This window comes from Tachypleus tridentatus, chromosome 8 (genome assembly GCF_004210375.1).
Source record: "Tachypleus tridentatus isolate NWPU-2018 chromosome 8, ASM421037v1, whole genome shotgun sequence".
NCBI lineage: Eukaryota > Metazoa > Arthropoda > Merostomata > Xiphosura > Limulidae > Tachypleus > Tachypleus tridentatus.
Genome location: NC_134832.1, coordinates 127,563,250 through 127,576,222, shown reverse-complemented (window position 1 = coordinate 127,576,222; position 12,973 = coordinate 127,563,250). Strand labels below are relative to the sequence as shown.

Below are 12,973 nucleotides of genomic sequence, written 5' to 3'. Positions count from 1 at the left end.
TCGTATAAATTTTGAAATGTTGAAAAGCTAGTCAGTTTTAGGTGGGAAAAAGTAAGAAATGATTCTATGAATGCTTCATTACTTGAATAAGAAAATTAAGTATAAAGTTTAAATTCCATTTCGAGTTGCAAAACAACGAATTGTGTAAACTTGGAAGTCCATCTTTTTACTATGAATGGCAAAACTGTAAAAGATGAGAACATTAAAGAGTCATAATTTGTTTATTGTGCAACTTGTTGAAGGTGACAACACTGGAGAGTCAATTGTTTCTTGTGCAACTTGTTGAAGGAGGTGACAACACTGGAGAGTCATAATTATTCCTTGTGTGACTTGTTGAAGGTGACAACACTGGAGAGTCATAATTGTTCCTTGTGCAACGTGTTGAGATTGCACTTTCCAATTAACATGAATTGCTTTTTTTAATGCCTCAAGTTTAAATTTGCTGCTTGATTTGTAACAAACATGAAGATTGGGTAAACTCAGTAGTGAGACTGTGTTACGGCAGATGGACCTGATGGTCTAAACAACCACGGAATTAATTTTACTTAGACACAGAAATTAAAATAAACCATTATTGGTATTTGGTAAAACAAGGTTTACAAAACTGCTGGCTAGAGAGACGGCAATCAGACCTTAGTACCCCGTGCTTCAACTTAATAGTAGGATTGACTCTTAAGGATATGATGTCCCATAACAGAATATGCAGAGCGTGTTCATGGCATATTACGACTCGAGCCTTGGACTTATAATCACACAACCATCGGATCTCGGTAACTAAAAATCAGAAACAGTTGAAGCGTATGAAATACTTTCCAAATTCACCACGTGGGTTGATAAAAAAAATCCCAAGAATTTTCTTAATTTTTTTGACAAAATCCTGAATCACTGCACAATTTAGTTTTATATACGAGCACAGAAATGTATGAAACATATGCATGTTTCAGGTCACATTAACTTTCTCAGTTTATATAAATGTAACTGTAATTAGTTTCAGTTACAGCAACGACATTATATATACAAATAACATAACATTGAAATTGTACAATCAGAATAACAGTTACTAAAGAAACTGCTTCAGTTATAACAGTTTAAATTCGTTCTTTTCGTACGTATCTTTACAGCTTTAATACATAAAGCAGTTCTCGGGAAATACGTCACTTTTTAGTTTGCTATTAGAAAACATCTACAAAAGTTCCCTAATTACTAGCAGAAACTTCTTATAAGGGCTTAACAGATTTAGCTAAGACTAAACTTAAAACTTGAGTTCATGAGATAAATTTTCACGTTCCCTTTTTGTGAAAATAAACACTAATGTTCAGCCATTAATTTCTTACCTCTAGAACTGCAACCAACCTGTTCGTAAATTAGTTATGGCTCCAAATCGATGTCAAAACAACATCAGCATTAGTTAAAAGTATTCTGCTTTTCGAACAGATTATATATTTGATATTAATAGAAGCGGATTAAGGGTCACATGGGCTTGAGGCTAAATTTTTGTACCAGGCCTTTTATAATTGCTACTTAAGACTAAGGTTTAAAAACAAAAGGTAACGAGACCTCATAAAGGGCTTTTTTATGAGCCAGGATCCAGGACTATAGCCCCTGCCTCAATCTGTCCTTGGTTATTTAAAAGTCCTTTCTTTAATACCGCTTATTAATTCTGACATACATATGATAATTACTCCGATGTTTCTGCAGTACTATTGATCAGATGTTCCCGGACTTTTCTTGGCACGTACATTTAGGAACGAATATCTTGTACCTGCTGTATCCCCCTAGAAAGATACAACGATACCTCAAGGGTTTTCGTCATCAGTTTCTATCCTATGCTATAGCTGCCACTTGCCTGAGTAGCAGTCGGCCATCTCAAAAACATAAGTCTGTTGGATTGGAAAATACCTGAAGAGGTATTCCCAAATTTGTTTTTATACCAAATGTTCTTTGCTTGAGGTTGAAACTGCAATTATGTTCTTGGTGATTTCTGTTTTGTATAACTAACTGACGAACTTACTCTTCCTATATTAGTGTGTGTTGTACATAAATGTAACACTTCAATTAATCATGAGACCAAGGCAATAACAGATTTTTTAATGAATAATGTTATCAATAACTACAAGCTTTTAAAAACAATTGCTGCGAATTACAGTATGGCAAATATCAAATATTCAAGTAGGCTTAAGACTCGCTAATAAATGGAAAAGTATTTGCACACGAGGTAAATCAAGCTTTGTTACACAAAAGCTTTACATACTGTATACTTATAAAAGAAATATAAAATAAAACGTTAAGTGCATGTATGTGATTTTGTAACATGTTAAAGCTAAATTTAAATACCTAATGAATGTTTGAACGTAGCATTATAATTTTACCATCGAACTAAATTAAAACTTGTAAAATAATTTAAGATGTATTGAACTACGTATTTTTCTCTCCATTTTACTACAACAAACATGTATACAAACTTACAAAGTGATATACATAGTTAATCAACTTAAAACGATACACTCACTTTTCACTGAAAACATTGTTACAAGCGTGAACACAGCGATACAATACAGTGCCACATTTAAAATACTTAAGTCTACAATGTTCTACTTTTTGTTGTTTACTTTCGTAATTTAAAAACAGACGTAGCACGCTGTTTCAGTAGTATCGGCTGTCCGCTTTCTCTCTCTCTCTTTTTTTTTTGTTATTTCTTCTTCTTCAACTAGGCTATAAAGTACTTGTTGAAGTGACTAACTAAGTAAATAGTGAATGTTATTTCTGTACCTCAAACATTCACTGAAATATTTTATTGTTTTAAAAAGCGCTCTAGAAAGACAAAAACGCGACATCTATCTACAGTAATCTCAAACTATGCGGCAGTAGCAAGAAATTAAGTTAGTTTTAGTGTTTACGTAATTTAAAGAATGAATTGTTAGTTTTCATATAAAACACTAGAGGGCACGACAGCATCCGATCCAAACTGTTAAGTGCACTAGGAATTTAATCAATACTGTGCGAAGCTTACTATTTACATAATTTTCATGATCAGTATATTTTTGTCTAAGTATGGAGATTAAAGTATGCTACTTCATTTACAACCAACTAACATAACGATTTTCTGTTAAAATACTATATAATTAATCCGTAGGAATTTTATCATCTAAAACATAATATCAGGAGAAAAACAAAAAAGATGGGAAAAATAGTCTTAGTTGAATATCGGGTATCCGATGAGATATATATCGAAAATTTACCTCATTATGTTCTAATATTAAACTAGTACGTTCCTCGTCGTTTTAATTTAATAAGGATGTACAAGAATTGCACATGAGTAAGCGGCCATTGCGGGTCCGTTGAAGGAATGTTGCGCATAGCAACGGGGCATAGTGTTTCACATCTCAATCTCCCATTGCAACAACTATTTGGATTGTATTTGTTTTCTTTGTACATGATGACTATCATGGCTTTCACCTTATGATAAAGTGGAAAACGCTATTACGTTAAGAAGCTAGTAGAAAGCGCCAATGGACTAAATAACACTATACCTATTATGCGAAACGCACGTACAAGAAGTATCGTGTCCAAGCAATATTGTGAAATAATCCTTAAATGGAGATGAATATTACTATTCGATCGGATCAGATTTCATTGGATACTGCAATATCCGACATGATGAAATATATGTCTCATCTCAACAAAAAATAAAGGTTATATAACATCGTAAAAATATTTTCTATAGAAGGTATTTTCTTTCCTCTATGTGATTACTCTCTTAAGTTTCAAATGTTCACATCTTACAACATTTAAAATATCGCAACTTTGAAGAAGAAATCTTTAAAATTGTCCTTAATTACTTCTTGTGACTTTACACCATAGATCAAAGTGGCTGTCGAACATTTTACTTACCTCTGAATCTTCTATTTTTATTTTTAGTTCAATAATAACAAATAACAGACATACACTAATTATTTACATCATTATTTTTCAAGTGACAATGTTTTGAGAAAGTAGATAGTTACAGCAGCTTAGTATTCACAAATACCACTAGATAGCGCAACAGTGCTCGACCAAATTTGTCACAATAAACATAAAAGTTACCAAATACTCCAATACCTAGGGAATTTTCTCTTTGCCATTTTTTAGTGACATTCATACATTTTAAACAACCACACATTACTACATTAAAGATCAGTGGATTAGCTTCAACAAATACAAAACAAATGATTACAGTACAATAGGTTATCTATATCACTACACTAAAACTTAAGCATGTACTATATAGTGATGGCGACTATTGGAAACAAAGAAATAGGGGAAAGAAAATCACTTAGTTTCAAGTCGTAGCTTTTCAACTTCAAAGGTTTGTTTCAGTAAAAAAAACACAAAAAACGTGGCATTTTGTCATATTTCACTGTTTAGATCGATCAATATTACAGTTAACAAGGAACTATGTTTACCTTTATAAATATGTCTGAAAAAAAACAACAAAGACATCTGTTGTTAGATTTATTTTTGTTTCAATCTTACTACAGATTATATGACAATTATTATTTCTCTATTGTGTTTGAAAAATAATTTGGAACGTATATCAATATAACTATTGTAAATCTGAACTCAACACAGTACGTTATTTTTATTTTAAGATAATAAAGTTTAATAGACTAAGGTATCTTGTATTTCGAATATTCATCTCAAAATATAATTTTAATTATTTCAATATCTTAAAAAAACAACTTTGACATCTGTATTGGTATCGGTGGTTGTTTTCTATCCTGCAATGCTTCTTACAAAAGCGAATAATTTTACTTGAATTATCTACTTGTCTATTGACACCCCACTCCCCCAGACGTGATTCTTCTAGCGACTAGAGCAACCTTTCTTTTTGGCTACTCTGATCATACGTTTGATCAATTTTTTGTTACTTCCCCAGGGCACAACTAGGCTAGTTTTTAAATAAGTTTCGCTCTTTTCTCCCATAATGACCACACGTTTCTTTTTGTCTTCCATAGTTTCCAACATGTTACCACAACATTCAGTCATATTAGGATGTGTGAAAGTGGGAGTTACCAATTCTTCTCGAGCTGTTGAACCCTCTCTGAGTTTCACTAGGCGGGATCTCTTACATTTCATCTTGTCGTTTTTTATTCTTTGAATTCTTGTCTTGATTACTGAAAAACCAAAATAGATAAATGCGTTTCTAAATTTTAAGACTTCATGACGTAATGCATTATTGTTAATACAACGTTGGTACATTTAGAGAAACACGATTATAAACTAAATAATAAATAGCCATATTTTAAGTAAGGAAATGTAATATTATTGGTTTGAAGTTTGCGCGAAGTTACACGAGGGTTATCTGCGCCAGTCGTCCCTAATTTAGTAGTGTAAGACAAGCGGGAAGGCAGCTAGTCATCACCACCCACCGCCAACTCTTTTACCAAAGAATAGTGGGATTGACCGTGACATTATAACGCCCCTACGGCTGAAAGAGCGAGCATGTTTGGTGTGTCGGGGATTCGAACCCACGACCTTCAGATTGTGAATCGATTGCCTTAACCGTCCGACCGTGTCAAGAATGAAGTGTTATGAACAGAACGTAGTTAAATTTCTGGAAACACAGATATAAAGTAAGTAAAAAAACAAACCAAAAAACTACCATATTTTAAATAATGGAATGCAGTATTTGTTAGGAGAATGTTGATACGTTTCTAGAAATACAAATATGAAATAAATAAAAAAACTGCCATATTTTGAACAATTCAAAGAGGTAAAAAAGTCAATTCACCAAAAAAGAAAAACATTAGAAAGCAAAATCGTCTATATAAACTTATAAGAAACAAGCAACTAATATGATCCTTTTCCAAAATCAGAAATAACGGGTTAAAAATTGTTTATATACGTAGTTCTGACACTGTCTAATGTAAGGCTTTATCGTAACGCATGGTTTTTAAAATTAAGTAATTTAAGTGTCCCCTGCTTACTTACAAAGTGAAATTCCCAACTGTTACATAACGAAAAGATTTACATTAGTGTTTAACTTTTAAATTATGCAAACAATAAGAGAAATGACTGCTCGACTCTCATATGTAATGAAAGATACGACCTATGACGCTATGTGACATCACACATATACTGCTGGCCAAAATCTTAAAACCAATGAACATAAAGAAAAACTACGCATTTTGCGCTGTTAACTTATTGGAGAAGAGCTTCGAAAAATGAAAATAAACATTTTTTTTTTTTTTAGTATTTAATTAGGAACATGTGAACACTATGAAATTAGCCTAAATACTAGCTGGTCAAAAGTTCAAGAACATACTGAAACGAAGCGTTAATCGGTAAACACGTAACGAAATTTAGTCATTTGTGTTCAAGCATTGGCGTTGTCAACATCTCACACTGACATCTCCTGTGTTACATTGGGTAAAAACATGGCAAAGTCTAAAAAGTTTACAGAGTTTGAACGTGGCAGAATTGTCGAGCTGCAAAAGCAAGGTCTCTCTCAACGTACCATCGCTGGTGATATTGGGCGTAGTAAAACTGCTGTTGCAAATTTCTTAAAAGACCCTGAGGGATACGGAACAAGAATTTCAAGTGGTCGGCCCAAGAAAATTTCGCCAACGTTAAGTAGGAGGATTCGACGGGTTGTCCGGCAAGACACCAGCCGTTTGTCGAACCAGATTGAGGCCCTTACGAATGCAGAATGCAGCTCGAGAACAATAAGACGGCATCTACGAGAGAAAGGCTTTAAAATCCGTAAACGTCTTCATAGGTCACGCCCCCTTCCACACCGCGAAACAGCTCGGTTAAACTTTGCTGAGAAGCACCAAACATAGGATGTAGAAAAGTGGACGAAGGTTTTGTTCTCTGATGAGAAAAAAATTTAACCTGGATGGTCCAGCTGGCTTCCAGCGTTACTGGCACGATAAGGATATCCCACCGGAGACATTTTCTACACGACACAGTGGAGGAGGTTCCATCATGTTCTGGGGTGCTTTCTCCTTTCATGGAACAATGGAGCTTCAGGTTATAGAAGAGCGTCAAACAGCAGCTGGCTACATTGGCATGTTGGAGAGAGCATCCTTATTGACTGAAAGCCCTCGCTTGTGTGGAAATTACTGGATCTTTCAGCAGGACAACGCTGCAATCCACAATGCCCGCAGGACAAAGGACTTCTTCATGGCGAATAACGTGATTCTTTTGGACAATCCAGCGTATTCGTCTGAACTGAACCCCATTGAAAATGTTTGGGGGTGGATGGCAAGGGAAGTCTGTAGAAATGGACGTCAGTTTCAAATAATGCATAAGCTTCGTGAAGCCAGCTTCACCACTTGGAATACCATTCCAGCCAGCCTTCTGCAAACACTTATATCGACCATGCCAAAGCGAATGTTTGCAGTTATTCGCAATGACAGCCGTGCAACTCACTACTGAGATCTCTTATTGGGCATTTCCTACCCTGTTTAGGACTTCTTTTTGGTAAGGTCTTAAACTTTTCACCAGCTGGTATTTAGGCTAATTTCATAGTGTTCACATTTTTTCCTATTAAATGTTAAAAAAGTTGTTTTTTTATTTTTATTTTCCCTTTTCTTACTTTCATCTTTCAAAGCTCTACGCAAATACGTGGTTGAGTCTAACAACGTAAAGTGCACATTTTTTCTTTATATTCATTGAAATTAAGATTTTGGCCAGCAGTGTATAAGCATCTGCAAAATTTTGCTTTGTGTTCGTATATGAATTTACAACCGATCCGGATCCCTTAAAATGTATGAACTGTTAGAGATACAACTGGAATTAGGAGTAAATATATAATATCATTAATAGCGAGGGTACAGAACAATAGGTTTAACGTATACTAATCATCGATACTTTTAGGTTTCTCTTGTATATTAATTCATGACACCAAAGGATTCTAATCAATTTGTTATATACAATTAGCATCATACAGTTTATTTATTTTCAGTGAGTACCGTTGGATTATTTTTAATTAATTACATACTGACATAATTACAAAAGTAATAATTCTAATAAAGTAATTACTATCATAAAATGGTTTAATTAATAAGCAATTACAGCTTTCGACCAGCGTAAACTATGTACTTGGAGCGAACTAAATATAAAATGGCCCATAGTAAGATAATTAAGTGTGCCTTTCTTACGTCTGGCCCGGCATGGCCAGGTGGGTTAAGACGTTCGACTCGTAATCTAAGGTTCGCGGGTTCGAATCCCCGTCGCATCAAACATGTTCGCCCTTTCAGCCGTAAGGTAGCTAGTCATCAGCACCCACCGCCAACTCTTGGGCTACTCTTTTACCAACGAATAGTGGGATTGACCGTCACATTATAACACCCCCACGGCTGAAAGGGCGAGCATGTTTGGCGCGACGGGAATGCGAACCCGCGATCCTCAGATTACGAGTCGCACGCCTTAACACGCTTGGCCATCCCGGGCCAATAACAGAGTGATGAGCGGTTTAGTTAATAGCAAAAATGACTAGAATTTTAATTAATAAAAAGTGTTGAGTGTTTTAATTAATAGTAAAAGCGTTGACAGTTATAGTTAAAAACAAAAGTGATTAGTATTTTAGTTAATAATCAAGTGATGAGTGCTTTTATTAAAAGTTAAGTCATGAGTGCTTTAGTTAAAAGTTATGTGATGAGTGTTTTAGTTAAAAGTGGTGAGTGGTTTCGTCAATAATTAAGGGATGAGTGCTTTAGTTAAAAGTTAAGTGATGAGTGCTTTAATTAAAAGTGAAGTGATGAGTGCTTAAATTAAAAGTTAAGTAATGAGTGCTATAGTTAAAAGTTATGTGATGAGTGTTTTAGTTAAAAGTGGTGAGTGGTTTCGTCAATAATTAAAGGATGAGTGGTTTAGTTAAAAGTTAAGTGATGAGTGTTTTAGTTAAAAGTTAAGAGATATGTGGTTTAGTTAAAAATTAAGTGATGAGTGCTTTAAATAAAAGTTAAGTCATGAGTGCTTTAATTAAAAGTTAAGTGATGAGTGGCTTAATTAAAAGTTAAGTGATGAGTGATTTAGTTAAAAGTTAAGTGATGAGTGATTTAATTAAAAGTTAAGTGATGAGTGGCTTAATTAAAAGTTAAGTGATGAGTGATTTAGTTAAAAGTCAAGTGATGAGTGATTTAATTAAAAGTTAAGTGATGAGTGATTTAATTAAAAGTTAAGTGATGAGTGTTTTAAATAAAAGTGAAGTGATGAGTGCTTAAATTAAAAGTTAAGTAATGAGTGCTATAGTTAAAAGTTATGTGATGAGTGTTTTAGTTAAAAGTGGTGAGTGGTTTCGTCAATAATTAAGGGATGAGTGCTTTAGTTAAAAGTTAAGTGATGAGTGCTTTAATTAAAAGTGAAGTGATGAGTGCTTAAATTAAAAGTTAAGTAATGAGTGCTATAGTTAAAAGTTATGTGATGAGTGTTTTAGTTAAAAGTGGTGAGTGGTTTCGTCAATAATTAAGGGATGAGTGGTTTAGTTAAAAGTTAAGTGATGAGTGTTTTAGTTAAAAGTTAAGTGATGAGTGATTTAATTAAAAGTTAAGTGATGAGTGGCTTAATTAAAAGTTAAGTGATGAGTGATTTAGTTAAAAGTTAAGTGATGAGTGATTTAATTAAAAGTTAAGTGATGAGTGATTTAATTAAAAGTTAAGTGATGAGTGTTTTAAATAAAAGTTAAGTCATGAGTGCTTTAGTTAAAAGTGGTGAGTGGTTTCGTCAATAATTAAGGGATGAGTGCTTTAATTAAGAGTTAAGTGATGAGTGCTTTAATTAAATGTTAAGTCATGAGTGGTTTAGTTAAAAGTTAAGTGATGAGCACTTTAGTTAAAAGTTAAGTCATGAGTGCTTTAATTAAAAGTTAAGTGATGAGTGGCTTAATTAAAAGTTAAGTGATGAGTGATTTAGTTAAAAGTTGAGTGATGAGTGGCTTAATTAAAAGTTAAGTGATGAGTGATTTAGTTAAAAGTTAAGTGATGAGTGGCTTAATTAAAAGTTAAGTGATGAGTGCTTTAATTAAAAGTTAAGTGATGAGTGGTTTAGTTAAAAGGTAAGTGAGGAGTGCTTTAGTTAAAAGTTAAGTGATGAGTGCTTTAATTAAAAGTGAAGTGATGAGTGCTTTAGTTAAAAGTTAAGTCATGAGTGCTTTAGTTAAAAGTGGTGAGTGGTTTCGTCAATAATTAAGGGATGAGTGCTTTAATTAAAAGTTAAGTGATGAGTGCTTTAGTTAAAAGTTAAGTGATGAGTGCTTTAGTTAAAAGTTAAGTGATGAGCGCTTTAGTTAAAAGTTAAGTGATGGGTGGCTTAATTAAAAGTTAAGTGATGAGCGCTTTAATTAAAAGTTAAGTGATGAGTGTTTTAAATAAAAGTTAAGTCATGAATGCTTTAGTTAAAAGTTAAGTGATGAGTGGTTTAGTTAAAAGGTAAGTGAGGAGTGCTTTAGTTAAAAGTTAAGTGATGAGTGCTTTAATTAAAAGTGAAGTGATGAGTGCTTTAGTTAAAAATTAAGTGATGAGTGGTTTAGTTAAAAGGTAAGTGAGGAGTGCTTTAGTTAAAAGTTAAGTGATGAGTGCTTTAATTAAAAGTGAAGTGATGAGTGCTTTAGTTAAAAGTGGTGAGTGGTTTCGTCAATAATTAAGGGATGAGTGCTTTAATTAAAAGTTAAATGATGAGTGCTTTAATTAAAAGTTAAGCGATTAGTGGTTTAGGTAACAGCAAAGTGATGAGTGCTTTAGTTAAAAGTTAAGTGATGAATGCTTTAGTTAATAGCAAAGAGATGAATGTTTTAGTTAATAACAAAGTGATTAGAATTGTAATTAATAAAAAAGTGACGAGTGTTTTACTTAAATAGCAAAGTGACAAGCATTTTTGTTTAATAACAAAGTAATACATTTTCGTTTTAGCAAAAAAGCAAACATTAAGTTGGTATTAAAGTGATAAGTGTATGTTTCTGCTCACGTGCATTTTCCGATTTTTTTCTCGAAGTTATTACTATGAAATTACCAAAAATATTTTAATGAAAACAAGTATACAGATCTGTCAAAAATTAATCAAATTCAGTTACGGAACGTAATACTCAAACTCACTCAAAGACTTGTACTTTAATAACTTGTAATTGTTTTAAACCAGTTACATTACTCATTAATATAAAACTTAATTTACACAGATGCTACGTTTGGCTATCTTAAAACACTTATCTATCATTTATTGATTTAAAATAAATTATCAATGTGTCTGTCTCCCAAGTTCGTCTGCTGACAACACCAGTTTTGCTTACGAAACCATGTTGCTGCATAAATGAGGTAAGACATAATTTTATCTAAAACGCTCCATCTTGAGGTCTAGTATTTCAAAGAATGCCGACACAAGATGTGTTACTGAAAAAATAAAAATTCTTGGAGAATCTAATACCAGCAAAACCTGTTGATCAAGACTTGAAAGGCCTGGTCAGAGTTGTACTCTTAAGGAGCAGTTGTTTGTTAAGTAAAAAAACAAACAACTAGCGGATGCTTTACCCTTAATCATATGCAAATCTATGCGATATCAAACTTGTTATTCCGTGGCACGCTACTTTCTGTTCTTTTCTTAGATTCACATTGTGCTGATCTGGTATCTCTGGATGATCCAGTTTTATTTAAGATATTACTGAAAATTTTCCCGATCCATAATTCTTGTTTCCACACGAGAAATAATATTTTATTTCTGTCCTTATAGAATTTAGAGATGACGGGATTTCCATTTTTGAACGCTGATGATCATTGCTGTGGCCGGGTTTCACACAATTCAAGGTTTTATTCACAAATAAATATTCTGTACTTTCTAACTGAAAAACTTTAATTCCAATGAAATTAACCGGGTTCATTTGCACATTTTGAAATTATTTGAAAGCAAATTAATGTTTTTGAGGATCGTCAGTGCTGGGCTTTAAAATAAAAAGCACTGAGCGACAGTAATCTAACATGTAGACGGCATTAGATACTAATCACCAGATAATAAACTGTCAGTATCCTCTGACAGTACTAGGTACTAGTCACCAGATAACAAACTGTCAATATCATCTGAAAGTACTGGATACTAGTCACCAGATAACAAATTGTCAGTATCCTCTGAAAGTACTGGTGTACTGGTCACCAGATAAAAAATTGTCAGTATCCTCTGACAGTACTAGGTACTATTCACCAGATAAAAAATTGTCAGTATCCTCTGACAGTACTAGGTACTATTCATAATATTAAATGTGTCAGTATCCTCTGACAGTACTAGGTACTATTCATAATATTAAATGTGTCAGTATCCTCTGACAGTACTAGGTACTAATCATAATATTAAATGTGTCAGTATCCTCTGACAGAATAACGATGTGAGACGATAAAACATGAAAAAACTATATTATCCTTCTGCATCATGTTTAACCTGAAATTCAAACTTTAGTGACAAAAATTTTCAGAAAGCCTAACTTACTGGCTACTTACCATATTCCGCTGTACAGTACTTGTCCACTAAGTTTTCCAGCGTCTTGGGTTCATTACATCCAGCACAGGGTACTGTATTAAGACATCAAAATTTAGTAACGTGACCTCAGTGAATGATGCGCGTATCAAAGCCAAAACATTCAAAATTAATACAAAGAAACACTTGTTTTAAAGTTCCAAGTGAATCAGATGTTAGCTTAATTTTTAAAGTTTCCTTTCGGAATAAACAAGGTATCGAATTACCTTTAAATGTGTTGACATTCGATATATTGTAGTATACCGAAAATGTACAAAAGTTATATTAACTCAATGATTAATGTGGAACTTTTCCTTCAGGCTGGCTTCTAATTAGCCTTCAATTATAGCCTGTGCTTTTCTTAATTAGTAGATAACATTGCTGAATAAGGTATTTCCAAACAGCGTCCCCTTAACCGTGTGTGTCCTAAATGGCAGGGTCAGAGACACCTAGGATTTAGCTATAGCAGTCTCTAATTTTGAACTAGTAACCGGAG

General features: G+C 33.4%; 1 protein-coding gene across 2 annotated transcripts in view; it reads right to left on the bottom strand.

Moving 5' to 3' along the window:
• Positions 1-2,072: 2,072 nt before the first annotated feature.
• Positions 2,073-12,973, bottom strand: part of LOC143223460 (secreted frizzled-related protein 5-like) — a 78,634-nt gene continuing 67,733 nt past the window's right edge. For both annotated transcript variants that reach the window (XM_076451481.1, XM_076451480.1), the window contains exons 4-5: positions 12,462-12,533; positions 2,073-5,153 (exon numbers count right to left, since the gene is read on the bottom strand). In XM_076451481.1, coding sequence (XP_076307596.1) covers positions 4,843-5,153; positions 12,462-12,533 — 383 coding nt within the window. In that variant the 3' untranslated portion in view covers positions 2,073-4,842. The remainder of the gene's footprint in view (positions 5,154-12,461; positions 12,534-12,973) is intronic.